General features: G+C 43.9%; 1 protein-coding gene across 2 annotated transcripts in view; it reads right to left on the bottom strand.

Moving 5' to 3' along the window:
- Nucleotides 1-527: 527 nt before the first annotated feature.
- Nucleotides 528-18,608, bottom strand: part of C26H12orf56 (chromosome 26 C12orf56 homolog) — a 63,462-nt gene continuing 45,381 nt past the window's right edge. Inside the window, exons 9-13 of one of the 2 annotated variants that reach the window (XM_048418797.3) lie at nucleotides 11,019-11,142; nucleotides 8,016-8,090; nucleotides 7,686-7,760; nucleotides 4,390-4,568; nucleotides 528-2,250 (exon numbers count right to left, since the gene is read on the bottom strand). In XM_048418797.3, coding sequence (XP_048274754.2) covers nucleotides 2,124-2,250; nucleotides 4,390-4,568; nucleotides 7,686-7,760; nucleotides 8,016-8,090; nucleotides 11,019-11,142 — 580 coding nt within the window. In that variant the 3' untranslated portion in view covers nucleotides 528-2,123. The remainder of the gene's footprint in view (nucleotides 2,251-4,389; nucleotides 4,569-7,685; nucleotides 7,761-8,015; nucleotides 8,091-11,018; nucleotides 11,143-18,608) is intronic. The other variant, XM_085683134.2, reaches the window with a different exon arrangement.

Below are 18,608 nucleotides of genomic sequence, written 5' to 3'. Positions count from 1 at the left end.
AGCAACTGGAGACCATTCAACCTCATCCTGCTACACAGCAGAGGAACAGTAAGGACCAGACAAGGCCGAGGAAGAGGGCCTGCAGGCTGAAGTCAAATAGTAGTTATGGGGGTCAGAACTAGGCATGGGCCTTGCTGGTGTTCGGGCATCTGCACTGGCCTGCCCTTGCGATCCCGACAGGATTCGTCCTCAGGTGCAGGCACTAAGAGCACCAGGTACACATTCGCTGGGTTCCCTTTTCTAAAAGGTGAACTTTGCCCGCCTCCCGTTAATTTCTCTCTCTCTCTTCTCTTCTGCTGCTCCTGGCCCCAGAGGCTGATACCCCCCATCCTCCATTTTTCCATTCGCTTTCTCCCAATAAAAACCCCTCCACGTGAGCTCTGTCACATGGCATCTTTCTCTCTCTTTTCAAACTATAATAAGATTCCTGAATGAAGGTTCCATTTCTTACTTTATTTTTTTGCAAAAGTACAATACCTAAGACTTTTAAAAAGTCAAAATAAAAAACTAAATCTCACACAAACAAATAAAACTTACAGTTTATTATAAATAATCTGCAAACAAGAATATTTTTATCAATGTGTCAAAACATTATTTTGAACAGAACAGTATACCAGGATTTTGCAAGTTGAAAACTCAGCACTGCCTTTGTGTGTTTCCGAAAAGTCTTACAATGGTTCTGCCTCTATGTATTAAATATTGTGCTGGCGATAGAACAAGCACGTAAGAGCTTGTGAATGATGGGAACCTGCGATGCTGGCAAATTAAGTCATTACTGGAGCTGCAAGGACGACCTGTGGGGAGCGGAGCCAAGTGAGGAGGAGGCTGCCACCGCGGGGAGCAGGGGCACACAGCCTTGTTACATCGAAGGGAGGGAACAAGTAAGAAGGTTCCCTCCTCACCCACCTACAGCCTCTCAGCGGAGCAATTTGGGAAGCTCAAAGTGTCTCTGCATGTACATTTTTAACACAAAGTCTCATAATTAGAAGACAATTTTTTTTCTGTAGGGCTGCTCATTGAACCCAGGGCCTCCCACACATCAGGCAAGTGCCCTCACATTGGCAGATAGAATAAGTCTATGTTTCCATAGAATGTTTACAAAACTGTAGAAGTATTAAATCTAAGAAATGTCTTAGACCATCAATTAAAAGTCATACAAATGTTATAATATAAAAATGCTCACTGTAAAACAATTTATTTAGATATTGCTGGACAAATTAATGATGAGATCCTAAGTCTCCTCAACAGGGTCCCCAGCTGTGGTTCCACGGCCCACTGCAGGCAGAGCAGCCCGAAGTGCGCTTTCTTTGGAGGGAGACTTTCCTCAAGCCGTCACCTGCTGAACAGAAAGCCCAGCTCTGGTGTTCTTAGACGTGCAAACACAACAGCGCACAGGGAGCATTTGGGACGCAGTTAATGTATGGCCACACAGTGCGGCCGAGGCCGAGGGGTTTCATAAGTGGTTGCGAGAGTTGTAAAGTTCAAGAGTAGCTTCCCTTCCACAGGGCCCGACATGACGGCTGAGACTGCCCCCAGGCAAGAAGCAGGATAGGCCACAGGAAGTTGGGCCGGGTTCCCCTTGTCTTTTGTGTGCCCGTGGCTGCTCTCCTGCCCATTGCCGCCTGGATACTTTTGCCATAAGAACATTTCCAGTTGGAGGAGAAGGCGTTGTGCCATTGCGGGGCACTTCTCTATTGGGCTCACTATGTGGTTTGTACTCCCCACAACCATCTTGCTGTGGGTGTTCTGGTGGCTTCTACCAAGCACCCTTATTATGCACACTCTCTGTTTCTGTGCCCTGTATTGGTTCATGTCTGTAAGAAACCTTTCATTGTGGAGAAGCACACCACTCTACATAAAGATTTAGACAGTGTTGTAGTGCTTAGTTTTTTGTTTCATTTCCCTGTGCTGACCCCACATCTCCACAGATGCTAGGAGAGGAGGATGCTACCACGGAGCTGCATGCTCTCAGCCTAGTCATGGTTACTTAGAAAGTAAGACCTCCTAAAGAGGGGTTAATGGACATTTAACTAAAATCTTTACAAGACCCGGGGAGAGCGAGATATTGAAAGGCTGTTTCTCATAAAGATTGACTTCAATGAACACTTTATACTTTATCTCCTCTAAAATTTTGCATATTGTTTCTGTTCAATCAACTGTAGAATTTCATGGCAGAGTTGAGTGGTAGGCTCCGTAATAGGGTACCATACAGGGAGTCTCTTTTCCAAGGCTGGCATGTGAATGAAGTACCTGCAACCACAGAGGAACAAAACATCTGTAACAATGAGGATTTTCACATCGGTCCATCCAGTGTGTTCACACTCACTGCACAAGGTTGGGGGTGGGGGTGGGGAGTCTGAGCCATGAGACTCAGCGTGTCAGACTTCCAACCTCCTGACTCAGGGCTTAGAAGATCTCAGGTGTGTGCATTTCAGTAAGCATGGGTACTTTACTTGAGAAAGGAACTCATAATGCATCCGCCATGTAGGCAGTGACCAGGAAAGATAAGGACAGGACAGGACAGAACAGGACTGTCCTCACTACTGTATGAGGATTCTGATGCTGGATTCTTCGGACAGTGCACAGAAAAGAGTAGGGCACAGAGGCCAAGCCAAGACAACCCAACAGGACCAGTCAAGGGGAAAGAGCAGGGCTTATCTCCTGCATCCTCTACAAGCACACGCTTCTACATAAGAATATAGACAGCCTTCAGCCATCTCCTTGGGTGGCATCAAATGGTTCTCAGCCCCCAGTGAATAACAGAATCACCTGGGGGAGCTTTAAAAACTGTCACTGCCCAGACCATGCTTCCAGGTGAACCAAAACAGGGCCACAGCTGGGCTGATGTTATTCATAACTACCCAGATAATTGTAATGCAAAGTAAATGGAAAAACCACTAGATTAAAACAGAAACTACAAAACTGAATGTCCATGAGAAATGTAAGTAGTGGGGTGGGAGGAGTAAGCAGGGGAGGGGGATGGTAGCCAAAGGGTGCACAATCCTCCTGACAGGGCCTGCTGGGAGCTCCAGTCAGCTATTGCTATCCAGGAGTATGACACCATTTTTGCCAGTTTTTCAAGTTTATAACTACGGCTTCTATACTTAGGCTGGGCATGACGACACATGCCTATGATTACAGCACTCAAGTTAGAGCAAGAAGCCTGCAATGAGTTCAAAGCCAACTTAAGCTACATAGTGAGTTCCAGACTGGCCTGGGCTACACCACAAGACCGTGTCTCCAAATGGACAAACAAGTTGGGGTGGGGAGTTTTCATTCATGCTGCAACATGAACAAACCTTGGAAATATGATGGCTGAAAGATCTGAGACCAAAGGCTGTCAGGGAGATCGTGTAGGTGAGCGGTTGCCAGCGGGGAGATGGGGATGGGATGTGTCCGTTTAACGGGTACTTTCAGATAATGACAATGTTCGGCAGTTCAGTGATGATGGTTGCAAAATATTGTGAAACGTATTCAAAGCGGCCAAATTATATGCTCTAAAGGGGTAAATTTCACGCTATGTCAGTTTTTCCTAATGAGAAGGAAAAAGAAGTTAGGAACCAGGAGAGGGAGGGTGCTGGGACCGACTGTGGGATAAGCTTGGAGCCAAATATATCCTTTTATGGTATCCAGAGTGGACCTTCTGGTGTAATGCCACATGCAGGAAACACAGAGTCTACACAGAGGGCTGACTTTACCCCTTTTGAGGTCAATATAAAGCCATAATGTATGCCTCCACATCTTTTGATGTCTCCCTCTGAACCAAGGGTGAAGCCACGCTGGCTGCATCCTTCTCATTTATGGCAAAAACTACCTTAGTTTTCTTGAATACATGTTAGATCGGGGTGCAGTGCCGAGTGCACCTGGCCTTGCTAGCCATAGAGAAGAAGTGGAACCTCCGAGGGACCGCAGAGCAGGCTGCTGATGGACAGACCAAACCTGGCTACTCCTGCTTACTGTTTTGTTACTGGGGATAATACAGAGTAAATGAAACACATCAACAACCGACTCCCCAGTGTTTGTTTACTGTCCCCCTCTACTGACTGGTCACCCCCAACGTGCATGCAGCAGCAGACTTGAACTTCCAGTTCATAATTTATCATCCCCTTTCTCTAGGGTTTGTTACCCCCAAACAAGTTATACTCTGCAATGCAGGCCGCACCACACAGCAAGGCGAGGAGTGGCAAGTAGTTTCTGGGCTGGGGACACTCCTCAGATGGCATTCTTAGACCTGTGCACAATTTCACCTTACCTGTGGCCAAATAAAGGATTGCTAAAAACAGAAGTGGAATTTTCCATCACCGTTTACCTAACGATCAGGTCCTGTCGTAAGTGTCCGTGAAAAGGAGCCAGGAGCACTTTGGTTTGGCCGTGCTCTCTTTTCCTTACCTGAACTCTTCGCTGTGGTCGTTCCTGATGCACTCGGCGAGAGTCTTGCTGTACTGCAGGCAGCTCTTGAGGATGTAAAATTGCTGGTACAACAGAACCGCTTGGCAGGGACTCAGCAGCTGGAGCGAGGCTGAAAGCCCGCTCACCACCCGCTTCACAATACTGGCCACAAAAGCCATCTAGATGAGGAGAAGGCAGTTGCGCGTGGGCAGGGTGCCATCCACACGCGTCCCACTTCAGCTGTTAGTTTGCCACCCTTCCTCCCAGGCTTCTGGGCTAGTTCCCACTGCAGTGCTACTCAGTACCAAACCACGGACCGACCAGTGACTACTCTTAATTTCTTTAGCATTTTGATATTTTTGTTTTAATTTTTAAATTACATTTTTTGATTATTTGGGGGTGGCATGTTATGCATGCTTGCCAAGGTGTGCATCAGAAGCTGCCTGACAGCTCGCTTAAGTCAGTTCTCTCTTTCTACACATGAGTCTTGGGAATTCAACTCAGGTTGGCGGCAAGTGCTCATTACCCGCTGAGCCATCTCCTCGATTCACAGCACCTTGGTTTTATTAGCTAAGATAATCAGGGCTGGCTGAACAAGTAGGTACATCCGATAACCCCACCCCCTCAAGAGTTTCCTTTATTGCTAGTTTCTCAGGTGGTCTCCATTTGTCCTACTGTTGAGAGCTGGCTTAATACCTTTCACGTGTCCATGTCCCCTGGCCTCTGGGCACCCTTCATCCTGTCAGGCTTCACGTCACACTGGCTTCCTCGTACTTGACTCAGTTCCTTTAAAGACCGAGTGAGGGACTTCCCCACTGTTTGAGACCATTAGGACCTCAGTCAGATATAGAGCCTATGACCACTGCATAAGATAAGTAGGGGTCTTTCAGATCGCACATACAAATATGAATAAGTAAAAACTATGGTGCTCCTTGAGTGGATCTGAGCCCCGCTGAGCCCTGTGCACTGCTGAAGGAGCCAACATTGTGGTCTTCATCATTTTGGCCAGTAGGCCATTCTATTGTACACTGCAGCCCTGGCCAGCTTTGCATAAACGTGCCATAGGGATCCGACAAGAGAATACGGGTTCTTTAGGACCGGCTCTGGAAAAGTAGTTCACAGCTGGGAATGGGTCAACAGGCATACGCTCACGTGTGGAAAGACAAAACAGTCTTCATGACAAGTACCCCTCTCGCTGTGTGTGTGTGATTTGTATATGTGACATGCACACATGTGCATGTGGGTGTGTAGGCCACTACACATGTGTGGAACTCAGAAGACGATGCATGGAAGCTGTTCTCTTCTCCTACCACACTGGGATCAGGGCACAAACTCAGTTTCTTAGGCTTGTCAGCAATCACCTCTACCCACTGAGCCATCTCACCAGCCCCAAGCGCTGCCTTTTGAAGAGATTTCCAGAAAACCATACGTTGGTTAGTTGAATGCATGAATGAGTACAGGGAAACTGAGCTTGGGAAAGTGGGGAGAGATGGAAGATGAAGGCTTTACAAAAATTAGTTCATGCGATATTTTGTAGAGCATCTAGCACTCTATAGACATATCGCTGTCCTCTGGTCCCGTGGAGAAAGTCATTGTCTCAGTCATGACAGACTACATCGATAACAAACCTCGGATGACCAGCGCTCGATGTGGAACAGAAAAGCTCTGTAGTTTGTTCACACCACACAGCCCTTACAGGTCGGTAGGGTGCCCTGCTCCCCATCACTCGGGAGCACCAGGGGAGCACTCAGCATTCCAGAAGTAAAAGTGAGCCAGAGAAGCAGGCTGGACAAGCTCTTAAAACTTCTGCCCAGAAGTGACTCAGGCCAAAGTAATCGAGTGAAGAGCGACGCCCACGCCTACCTTGTGCCTAGTGGAAAGCGTGCTGGAAGACTGACAGCTGCCATAGGACAGAGCCAGGCGACAGCAGAAGCCAATGCAGACCACCACAGTGAGGCTCCAGGGGCGGAGACACAGGCTACGGCGTCTACCGTGACTGTATCTGGGATCTGACCCAGTTAGCAGGTGGGAGAACCATCATCTGCCTTCCTGCTCCAGGAATTGGAACTGAGGACTCACAGATGAGTGGGGGCTAACCAGGTGGGAAGGAGAGGGGAGAGGGGAGAGGGGGGAGGGGGGAGGGGGAGGGGAGAGGGGAGGGGGAGAGGACTTCAGACCCAGGTGCTACAGCTCGTGTTCTCATGTGTTAGAAAATTAATTCCCAAAGGGAAGCTGCTAGCAGGTGAGGCTTTGTAAGCCATTGTTTGATCACGGGCTCTTACCCTCGAGAATGTAACAATGCAGCTGTGCACATGGACAGCCAGGGGAGAATGTGTTGTTTCAAGAGGTTGGTATAAAAGTGACTTCAGCAAAACCAAAAGCCAACCAGATGGAGGCAGGAGGATGGTGAATTGGAGGCTAGCCTCAGCAGCATAGCAAGACACCTTCTCAAAAATACCGAAATGACTTTGCCTCACACTCCACGGATACCCTCTTTCCCTTCGGTTTTCAGACATGGAGAGACACAGCAAGATCCTCTTGAGATATGGTTCTTCCATCTTGAACCAGCCAGCCTCCAAAACCATGAGCCAATGAACCTCTGCCCTTTATAAATTACCCACTCTGTTACAACAAAGACCAACACAGAGGGAAAGATTCTGTGACGGAGCCAGTAGGGGAGGAGGGTTGGCCCTTGAGTTGAGAGATGCCATGGCAGGATGAAGGAAGGACCAGTTGAGGCAGCAAAACTCTAAGATGCCCACCATGCAAGCCTGGGAAGGAGGTTGGCAAAGGGAAAAGCTGTTGAGAGATTGTCTAGCTAAAGGCATGGCAATCACATTTTTTGGTGCTAAATAGCTCCCTCTGGCTGCAATCTAGTAAAATGACAGACATGGACCATTTGGACATGCGTGGAATCTTAAAAGAGATCAGAGTTGGGACCAGGCTGCAGGGGTAGAGAGCACACAGCAAATTCCAAGTGTTCTGCTCGTGTTTCTACTTATGGCAAACGTCAACCTTGTCACTTAAATTCTAACATTTCATTTATTATACATACCTTCAAAGTTTTGGGTTTTTTGTTTTAATAAGAATAAAGCTAAGCTTTAGCCATAATTTAATACCTCTAATATATTTAATTCAAATGTAAAAACATTTTCTTTTCATTAAATAATAAAATCATCAAGTTTATCTCTTGCTTCTGCTCTGTAGACTCAAGTAAATCACAGGACAATACCTGTGTTTAATTAATGAAGCACAAAGCATCCGATAAGTCGGACCTTTTTCTATTCAATACTCACTGTGGGAGGACAGCTCTGTAGAAAAGACATCATCCAGGTAATAGCAAACTTTGTGGATCCCAATCCAAGATTTCCCTAGAGACTCAAGGAAACAAGTTACAGTCATGACATCTAAATCATAGCTAAAGAATTCTCACTCCCAAATATGTTTGTACCCTAATCAATCAAATCTTTCAAATCAGTTACTGTAAAATCACCTGGAATAGCACTGAAGAGCGAAGGGTGGCATCACTGAGGCCAACCAGTTTTAGAGATCATCCCCCAAAATGTTACCCCGTTAAACGTTATAATATAATCAAGTTAGAATTAAAATAAAAATACATGCTATACCTGCTGAAAGACAAGAAGAATCTCATAGAGCAGGGCTGTAGCTGTATCTGTATACTCCAGGGTGAGTTTCTGTAACTAGAAGTTTCAATAACCATCAGTGCACTGCTATAGGCTGAGCCAGCCATCAGTGTGCTGCTATAGGCTGAGCCAGCCATCAGTGCGCTGCTATAGGCTGAGCCAGCCATCAGTGCACTGCTATAGGCTGAGCCAGCCATCAGTGTGCTGCTATAGGCTGAGCCAGCCATCAGTGTGCTGCTATAGGCTGAGCCAGTCATGAGTGCGCTGCTATAGGCTGAGCCAGAAAAGTCATTTCCCTTTAGATCCTTGAAAAGGATTTCTGATTTAAATTTGTATTTGTGATGTCCACTTTCCATTCCACTGGGTTAGCCATTCCCAGAAAGGTGGCTTTCAGACTGGGCTGGCTAACTCAGGCATATTATTCCAGACACGAAAGAGCCGAGGCACAGAGGTCACAAGTTCAAGGCCTATTTGGGCAACTTAGTGAGACCCTGTCTCAAAATGAAAAGTTAGTAGCTTAGTGATAGAATGCTTTCCTCATGTGTTCACTCCCAGCATGACCAAAACCAAAGCCATTCGTGTAAAGAGACAACACGTTTAACAACGACCCACAGGTGGATTGCGGAACACAGGAAGGCCCAGATAAAGCCACGAAAACCCTGCACACGGGGTCCACATTAGCAGTCAGATCAACAACCTTACTTCCTTTCAGGGCGTGAACATGCTCCTTAGGCTTGATGCGGAAGGTTTTCTAAGGGATTTAGGCTTGGGCCCAGTTTGAACTTCTGTTCCTTCTAGGGAATGGGAAAATATGGGGCTCAGAGAACTCTGTCCACAAGATCTCCAGGCAGCTGAGAGGGTCCATAAGTCACTCTGGGCATGAGAACTGCCTGTGGACATGCTGCAGGCCTCGACTCTGTCCTCGTACAGTGTGCAGGATGAACTCTAGTCTACTGTCTCCCTTCTTTTTACATCTGGTGACCAAAATCTGCATTGTCTTCTGATGGCCACCCTGACTGCCCTGTGCAGAAGATCTAAGGTTCTGCAGACACGACACCTATGCCCATCCATCTTGCCCACTAGATGTTCTCGTGGGGTAATACTATTAGTAATCCAGATTAACAAGCTCAGTGTTTTCCCCCTTGAAGCTGGACCTCTTGCTGTCACGCATGTCTGACTCTTAGGACAGATTCTAAAAGCTGTCTTCTAGTCCCCACACTTTATGTCAAGAGTCAGCTCAAATTCCTAAAGTATTCTGGAATCTATCCTTTTCATGATTTGACGTCTCCCTTCCTCTTTGTGTATTTATTCAGCAACTATGCATCAGGTACTGTGCTAGACGCTGGAGAGTCGCTGCCTCTCTTGGGGAATACAGTCTTCTTAAGAAACAGGCATCGAGCTAGCAATTAGTGAGTTAACACATAGTTTATAACTGAGCCAAAGGTCCAAAAGAAAAACATATGAAGTTTAGACAGCTCTGAAGAGGGCTAGTCTCTTCTAGGGCTCAGGGAAGGTTTCCCTCTTCTTTTGTTATTAAGCCATCTGGTGGTGCCAGCAATTGGGAGGTAGAAGGAGGCGGATTTCTGTGAGTTCAAGACCAGACTGGTCTACAGATAGAGCTCCAGAACAGCAAGGGTTATTACACAGAAAAATCCTGTCTCAAAAAGCCACACACACAAACGCACACACACACACACACACACACGCACACACACACATTTTTATATGTGTATAAATATATTCATATTTTATACAAATATATTAATAGACATAAATATATTTCATGTGTGTGAATGTTTTGCCTGCATGTATATATGTGCCCACACAGCCAGAAGAGGGCACCAGACCCCCTAGGACTAGAGTTACACATGGTTGAGAGCGGCCATGTGGGTGCTTAGAATTGAACTTGGCCCCACTCCAGGAGCAGCAAGCACTCTGACTGTTGAACTGTCGTCTCTGTTCCAGGGCTTCCTGCTGACTTCTGTCATCCCTCAGCTAGGCTGCACCTCCCCTCCTCCCTTCCTCCCCTTTCTCTGAAAGGTCTCACTGTATAGTACAAGGCTGATCTGCAGCCCTCAGTTCTGCCTTTACCCCTCAAGTGCTGGATTTCCAGGGATGTGTTACCACCCCATGTATGTGTGGTATGTAAGAAGCCACTACACACGGTACCATACCACGTATGTAGTAGCTCTACCTGTGCGCATCTCGCTTCTCAGCGAGTCTCCAATCTACTCATTCGCTCGGCCATCTCAAGGTGTGTATCAGGTGTCTCCATGCAGGCACGGCACGCCTCAGCGACACCTGTCCCACTCACAGTTCATCAACTATTCTGATGGTGAATGTTTGTGAATTTGTGGAAATTGTGTAAATGTGCTTTGTTTAGTCTTTGGAATGCACGCTGAGAGGACACACCTTCTAGCACAGCTCCAGCTGTGTGCATCAGAACCGTCAAACCATATCCCACCCTTAAAAAAAAAACAATCTGACTTGGCTTAAAATAAGTTGATTGTGAGCTGATATGTTCTCTTGGAAATACACTTTCTATACAGTTTGGTATTTCTAATGTAAAATGGTAGAAAAGAGGTGCTCTTACTGCGTGCGCACTATTTGAGCACAAGTCACTTGTTAGGAGAAAATACAGTCCAAGTAGATTTTAAAATTTGGAAGACATTCTTTAGGAGTTTTGTTTATTTGTTTTTTGGTCAAATTTCTACTATGGAATTACAGATATTTGAATAATATACAGAGACATTTGGGCAGATGCATGGCATTTTAAAATAGTATTATTTTCCTTAGCTTATACACCTAAAAAGACAAAATAGATACACTAATATTGGTCAAATAGCAAAGATTTTAGTTACTGACAAAGCATGTCCTCTTTAATATGCATATTTCTGTATTCTACAGCATCGTGTTCCATGCCAATATGTAAGGAACTACAGCCCCTGCAGTTACATTCAGTCGACCCCCAAAATCTCATCTCACCTGAGCATCAAAAGACATTTCGGCTGAAGTTGAGTCAGATTGTGGCTGGGTGTCAGACGGGGAGCAAGACTTTGGAACCTTAGGCTCACTAATTAAAATTACTAAGAGATTAAACAGTGTTCCCCTAAAAAAAAAAAAACAAAACGAAAAACCATTAATAGATAAAGTTTTTAAAAGGAAAGCAGTGAGGTCAAACTTAGAGACACTTTGTTTTTTTCTTTTAATTTTTTGAAACAGGGTATCTCTGTGTAGCCCTTGCTTTATAGACCAGGCTGTGCTCGAACTCACAGAGATCCCCCTGCCTCTGCCTCCCAGTGCTAGGATGAAGGCCTGTGCCACTGCCATCTGGTTATATTTATGGATTATTAGTTCTAAGCAACATTGCAGACAAAATAAATTCTAAGTCAAAGTAGAGTAACTGGGTAAGTAAGTTCATTAGAACCATAAATACAGGAACAACTCCAAAAGAGAAAAAGAGATGGTGAGAAGAGACGAAGTGGCAAGTGTTGGGAAGTACTGGGGGGCCACCAAGTAGACAGTGTCATAGAAGAGACATAGGAGAGTGGAGAAAACCAGACAGATGAAAAGCGAAGCCGAGAGCAGATTACAATGGGACGGAGTAAGACGCTGGACCAGAAGACTGTCATCTAAGATTCCCTTAGGCAGTGTTTCGCCGCAAATTATACATTCTTATTTATGCACACACAGTATATGTAGTTCAAATATTTAATGATTTAAATATACTGATTACTGGGGTCAGAGGGATGGCTCCGCAGTTAAGAGCATGTATTGCCCTTGCGGAGATTTGACTCCCAGCATCCATACGGTGACTCATGACCGTCTGTAGCTCCCGTTCCAGTGCTCCCAGGACGCCTGAACTCCTGTGTACCTACCCACACATATGCACATAACTGAAAGATGGAATTGGATCTCTTCACTATAGGACTTCTCAGATGTGTTGCTTTGTCAATGGAAAGCATGTATCTCTGGGGCAATGAAAAGTACTGCATAGTAGTTCTTTTTAAATTAAAAAAATAAAAATTCCATATATTTTGATGATTCAGCAATGCATTGCCTCATATATCTAGCATATTTTATAGTGTATATGCATATATGTGGGTCTGTGAGGCCAGGTCAACCTCGGGTTTTGCTCCTCCAAAACCATCCACTTTGTTTCTGGAGACAGTCTCTCACAGGGATCTGGGTTCACCAAACTGACCAGCCTATCTCCACCACCCTAGTGTTGGTTTTGTGAACAATGCTACCCTGCCTGGCTTTTCACATGGCTGCTGGGGATCGAACTCTGGTCCTCATGATCACATGGAAGCACTATCTACTGAGCAGGCGAGGCGCCTGAGCGGATGCTCAATGAGTGGATGAAGTTCCAAGTGAGTGTGCATTGCTGACACGGGCATGGCCAGGTCAAGGGTCAGAGCCTCAGGACCAGGGGAAATTAGCAAAACTAGCGAGTACAGATTTCCCTCCTCAGGGATGTTTACAGCTTGAGACTGCTCTACCTACAGAGACCTCCAACAGAGACTAGCTAACTCCTCCCCTGTGCCATACAGAATAACCTTGATGAGGTTCTGGGTTGTTGAGCGTAATAGGTGCTCTCCATCAGCGACAGCACAGGCCCCTGGCCCCAGCTTTTCTGTATACCCTTGCTGCCTCCTCAGTCAGGTCAAGTCCCAATAGCACCAGACAGGGTACTGAGCTACGTTCCCAACCAACAATGTGAAATACTTCTTAAAATGCTCATTTGACCCAAAGTTTTGACTCCAGAGCCCCCCCACTCCTTTTTTTAATCAGAGAATTTTAAGGGTCTTCTGCACCACTAAGCACCATTAGCTAATTAAAAGCTAAACATTAGTTAATAAAAACCGGTTTAAAGCCTTTCCTTTCAAATGCATTGTAACTGTCCACTAACAAACAAATCACATACATGTTACTACATGGTTGACAGTACATGGTAGCTAATTACTTAACAATAAGAAAAGGTCACAATTCAAATTATGCATCCTAAAAAGTTGAGTCTAAGATTATCTCCAACTGCCAAGTGCAATCCCGTGTGGCTGCAATGGAGCTGAAAGCAGGCCATGGATGATGAACTAAACCAAGCCCAGGGCCGCACTTCTGTACTCCTCATTAGTGGGGTGGCCGAAGGAGGTGGATCGCTTGGACCCAGAAATCCAAAACCATCTTAGGCAGCACAGTAAGATGTCACTGAAAAATTAAAAAGGTGTGGAAGGAAGCAAGGCAGTCATTTGGGCAGAGGCAGGGGGCTTACAAAGTTCAAGAGCATCTTCAGCCATAGTGTCAGGACCAATCCGAACACCATGAGACCCTGTCTTAAAGAAGGAAAAATCAAATAAAGGAAAGACATAGAGTCGGGAGGAAGAGCAGCTGACAAATAGGACAGGTACAGGAGAGACATAAAGAGGTGGGGGCGGGGGAGAAAGGGGGAGGAATACCAGCTGGCAACAGGAGATGTACAGGAGCTCTGGGGACTTGCAGTAGTGAAACAGATTACCGATGGGACCACACAGACGTTCTCTATGAGCACAAATTCACTTTCCATAATGAAACTAGGAATGTTATATGCTTCCTCGGCTTTTTACATTATTTAAAAGATAATCGGGGATCCAGGGACATCTGTGAGAACAGGTCTGAGTCAGCGACCTCAGCTGGAGCAGGCCCAAGGCAGCCTCCTTCACAGGAGCAGGTCTAAGGGAGCCACCTCTGATGGAGCAGGCCTGAGCCAGAGACCTCTGTGGGACCAGGAGGAAGCAGGGACCTCCGCTTAGGCAGGCCCAAGCCAGGGACATTTACAAGAACAGGCCTGAGCCACTGACCTCTGCCAGAGCAGGCCCGAGATCACTGCAGGACCAGGCCCAAGCCAGGGACATCTGTGAGAACAGGCCTGAGCCGGCTACCTCTGATGGAGTAGGCCCGAGGCAGCGATCTCCACAGCATCAGGAGCAGGCCCAAGGCAACTCCGTCCATAGGAGCAGGTACAAGGGCGCCACTTCTGAGGGAACAAACCCGGGCCAGAGACCTAAGCGGGACCCAGGTGTGAATCAACGACCTCTGAAGGAGCTAGTGACTCCACCAGAGCAGGCCCAAGACAGCAACCTCAGCAGAAGTAGCCCCAAGAGAGTAACCTTCATGGGAACAGGCCCAAATGACCCCTGGGATTGCAGAACCACTCCTGGGAGTGCGGAGTGACCTCCAGGAACACCGAGTGACCTCCAGGGTAACTGCAACACGGCCCTGACTGCACTATGAGGAGCAACCATCTGAGCCTTGGATCCACTGGCACCTGGAAGACTGATCACCAGAGATATCAGCCTCAACTACACCAATCAAAGGAAAAGATGGCTAGACAAGGCAAGAACACACTCAACACCACAAAGAGCAACACAACACCAATAGTGGCTAGTGGCTGTACAACAGCTAGACTTGAACAACCAAATATAGATGAAGCAGAAGAAAATGACTTAAAAAATTACTTTAGGAGAATGTTTGAGATCCTTAAAGAAGAAACAAAAAATTCCCTCAAAGAAATGGAAGAAAAGACAAAAAAAAATTGGAAGAAATCAACAAATTCCTTAAAGAAAACCAAGAAAAAGTAATTAAACAGATGAAAGAAATGATTCAACACTTGAAAACTGAAATAGAGACATAAAGAAAACACAAGCCAAGGGAATTATAGAAATGGAAATTATGAGAAAACACTCAGGAACCACAAATGCAGCATAAACAACAGAATACAGGAGGTGGAAGAGAAAATCTCAAGCACTGAAGATACAATAGAGGAAATAAACTCATCAGTCAAAGAAAACATTAAATCTAACAAAAGCTTAGCACAAAATATCCAGGATATATGGGACACCATAAAAAGACAAAACTTAAGAATAATAGGGAAAGAAGAAGAAGAAGAAGAAGAAGAAGAAGAAGAAGAAGAAGAAGAAGAAGAAGAAGAAGAAGAAGAAGAAGAAGTCCAACTGGTGGCGCACACCTTTAATCCCAGCACTGGGAGGCAGAGGCAGGTGGATCTCTGTGAGTGAGTTCCAGGACAGGCTCCAAAGCTACAGAGAAACCCTGTCTCAAAAAACCAAAAAAAAAAAGTCCAACTCAAAAGCACAGAAAATATATTCAACAAAATCATAGGAGAAAACTTTCCCAACCTAAAGATATATATATATATATATATATATATATATATATATATATATATATATATATATACAAGAAGCTTACAGAACACCAAATAGATTTGATCAAAAAAGTCCCCTTGCCACATAATAACCAAAACACTAAACATATAGAGTAAAGAAAGAATATTAAGAGCTGCAAAGGAAAAAGGCCAACTAACATATAAAGGCAGACCTATCAGAATTACATTTGACTTTTCATTGGAGACAATGAAAGCCAAGCAAGACATTAAGAGATCACAGATGCCAGTATAGACTACCATACCCAGCAAAATTTTCAATTACCATAGATGGACAAAACAAGATATATCATGACAGAACTAGATTTAACCAATACCTAGCCACAAACCCAGCTCGTAATAAAGTACTAGAAGGGAAACTCCAACCCAAGGAAGTGAGCCACATCCACAAAACCACAGACAATAAATGATCTCACAGCAGCAAATCCCAAAGAAGGGAAAAACACACACAATAACATCAGCAACAATGAAACCTAAAAATGAAGCTACCAATCACTGGTCATTAATATCCCTTAATATAAACAGACTCAACTCACCTATAAAAAGACACAGGCTAACAGATTGGATACAAAAACAGAATCCATTCTTCTGTTGCGTATAAGAAACACACCTCAACCTCAAAGACAGATATTGCCTCACATTAAAGGGTTGGGAATTTTTTTTACAATCAAATGGACGTAAGAAACAAGCTGATATAGCTATCCTAATATATAACAAAATAGGCTTCAAGTTAAAATCAATCAAAAGAGACAAAGAGAACATTTCATATTAGTCACAGGAAAAATCCATCAAGAGGAAATCTCAATACTGAACATCTATGCCCCGAATACAAGGGCACCCTCATATGTAAAAAAAAAAAAAAAACACTTCTTAAGTGTAGTGAGGAGCTGCAGGCAGGCCTGCTTTTCATCCTGCCCAGCTCCCGCACGGCTAGCTTAGCCCCAGAAATAATAACACATAAGCTGCATTCATTTAAATACTGCCTGGCCCATTATCTCTAGAGAGTTAGTTACTGGCTAACTCTCACATCTTGATTAACCCATTTCTAATAATCTGTACAGCACCACAAGGTGTGGCTTACCGGGAAAGATTCAGCATGTCTGACCTGGTGGCTGGCTCCATGGCGTCTGCCCCATTGCCCTCTTCCCAGCATTCTGTTCTGTTTACTTCGCCTACCTAATTTTCTGTCCTATCAAAGGGCCAAGGCAGTCTCTTTATTGACCAATGAAAATAACACAATAGACAGATAACCCTCCTCTATCACTTAAGCTTAAATCATACATTAAACCCCACACACTAATAGTGAGAGACTTCAACACCCCACTCTCACCACTGAACAGGCCTGTCAAACAGAAAATTAGCAGAGAAATAGGGAAACTAACCAATGTTATGACTCAAATGGACTTAACAGATATCAAAGAATATTCCATTCAAACATAAAAGAATATACCTTCTTCTCAGCACCTCATGGAACCTTCTCAAAAATTGACCACATACTAGGTAACAAAGAAAACCTCAACAGATACAAAAAAAAAAAATAACCACATATATCTTATCAGATCACCATGACTTAAAATTAGACTACAGCAGCAACACTAATTCCAGAAAGCCCACAAACACATGGAAATTAAACAATGCTCACCTGAATCACCAATGAATCCAGGAAGAAATAAAGGAAGAAATTAAAGACTTCCTAAAATTCAATGAAAATGACCACACAACATACCCAAATTTATGGGACACAATGAAAGCAGTGTTAAAAAGCTTCATAGCACTAAATGCCTACATGAAGAAGCTGGAAGAATCCCACACTAGTGAATTAACAGAACAACTGAAAACTTTGGAACAAAAAGAAGCAAACTCACCCAGAAGGACTAGATGGTAGGAAATAATCAAATTGCAAGCTGAAACAACAAAATAGAAACAAAGAAAACAAAACAAAGAATTGAAACAAAGAATTTGTTCTTCAAGAAATTCAACAAATAGACAAACCTTTATCCAAACTAATCAAAAGGCAGAGAGAAAACATTCAAAATAACAAAGTCAAAAACGGAAAGGGGGGCATAACAACAGACACGGAGGAAATCTAGAGAATTATTAGGTCATATTTCAAAAACCTGTACTCCACAAATTTGGAAAACTTAAAGGAGAAGGACAATTTTCTGGATAAATATCACTTATCAAAATTAAATAAAGACCAGATAAGCAAATTGAATAGATCTATAACTGCTAAAGAAATAGAACAGTCATCAAAAGTCTCCCAACCCAAAAAAGTCCAGGGCCAGATGGTTTCAGCTCAGAATTCTACAAGATTTTCAAAGAAGAACTAATACCAATACTCCTCAAACTGTTCTACATAATAGAAACAAAAAAAACATTGCCAAACTCTTTTTATGAGGCTACAATTACCCTGACACCCAAACCACAGAAAGACATTACTAAGAAAGAGAATTACAGACCAATCTCACTCATGAACATTGATCCAAAAATACTCAATAAAATACTGGCAAACCAAATCCAAGAACACATCAGAAAAATCATCCACTATGATCAACTGAGCTTCATCCCAGAGATGCAGGGATGGTTCAACATACAAAAATATGTCAATGTAATCCACTATATAAACAAACTGAAAAAAAAATAAACCACATGATCATCTCATTAAGTGTTGAAAAAGCCTTTGACAAAATACAACATCCCTTCATGATAAAGGTCCTGGAGAGAATAGGGATACAAGGAACATACCTAAACATAATAAAGGCAATATACAGTAAGCCAACATCAAACTAAATGGAAAGAAACTCAAAGAGATCCCACTAAAATCAGGAACAAGACAACGTTGTCCTCCATATCTATTCAATATAGTTCTTGAGGTTCTAGCTAGAGCAATAAAACACCAAAAGGAGATAAAAGGGATACAAATCAGAAAAAGAAAAAGTCAAACTCTCACTATTTGCTGATGATATGACAGTTTACATAAGCGACCCCAAAAGTTCTACCAAGGAACTTCTACAAATCATAAACACTTTCAGTAATATATCAGGATAAAAGATTAACTAAAAAATATCAGTGACCCTCCTGTACACAGATGATAAAAGGGCTGGGAAAGAAAATCAGAGAAAAATCACCCTTCACAATAGCCACAAATAGCATAAAATATCTCAGAGTAACTCTAATCAAACAAGTAGAAGACCTATATGACAAGAACTTTAAATCTTTGAAGAAAGAATTGAAGAAGATACCAGAAAGTGGAAAGATCACCCATGCTCTTGGGTAGGTAGAATTAACATAGTAAAAATGGCAATCTTGCCAAAAGCAATCTACAGATTCAATGCAATGCCCATCAATATCCCAGA

The sequence above is a fragment of the Myodes glareolus genome, chromosome 26 (genome assembly GCF_982192425.1).
Source record: "Myodes glareolus chromosome 26, mMyoGla1.1, whole genome shotgun sequence".
Lineage (NCBI taxonomy): Eukaryota > Metazoa > Chordata > Mammalia > Rodentia > Cricetidae > Myodes > Myodes glareolus.
This window is presented reverse-complemented; position numbering and strand designations above follow the sequence as displayed.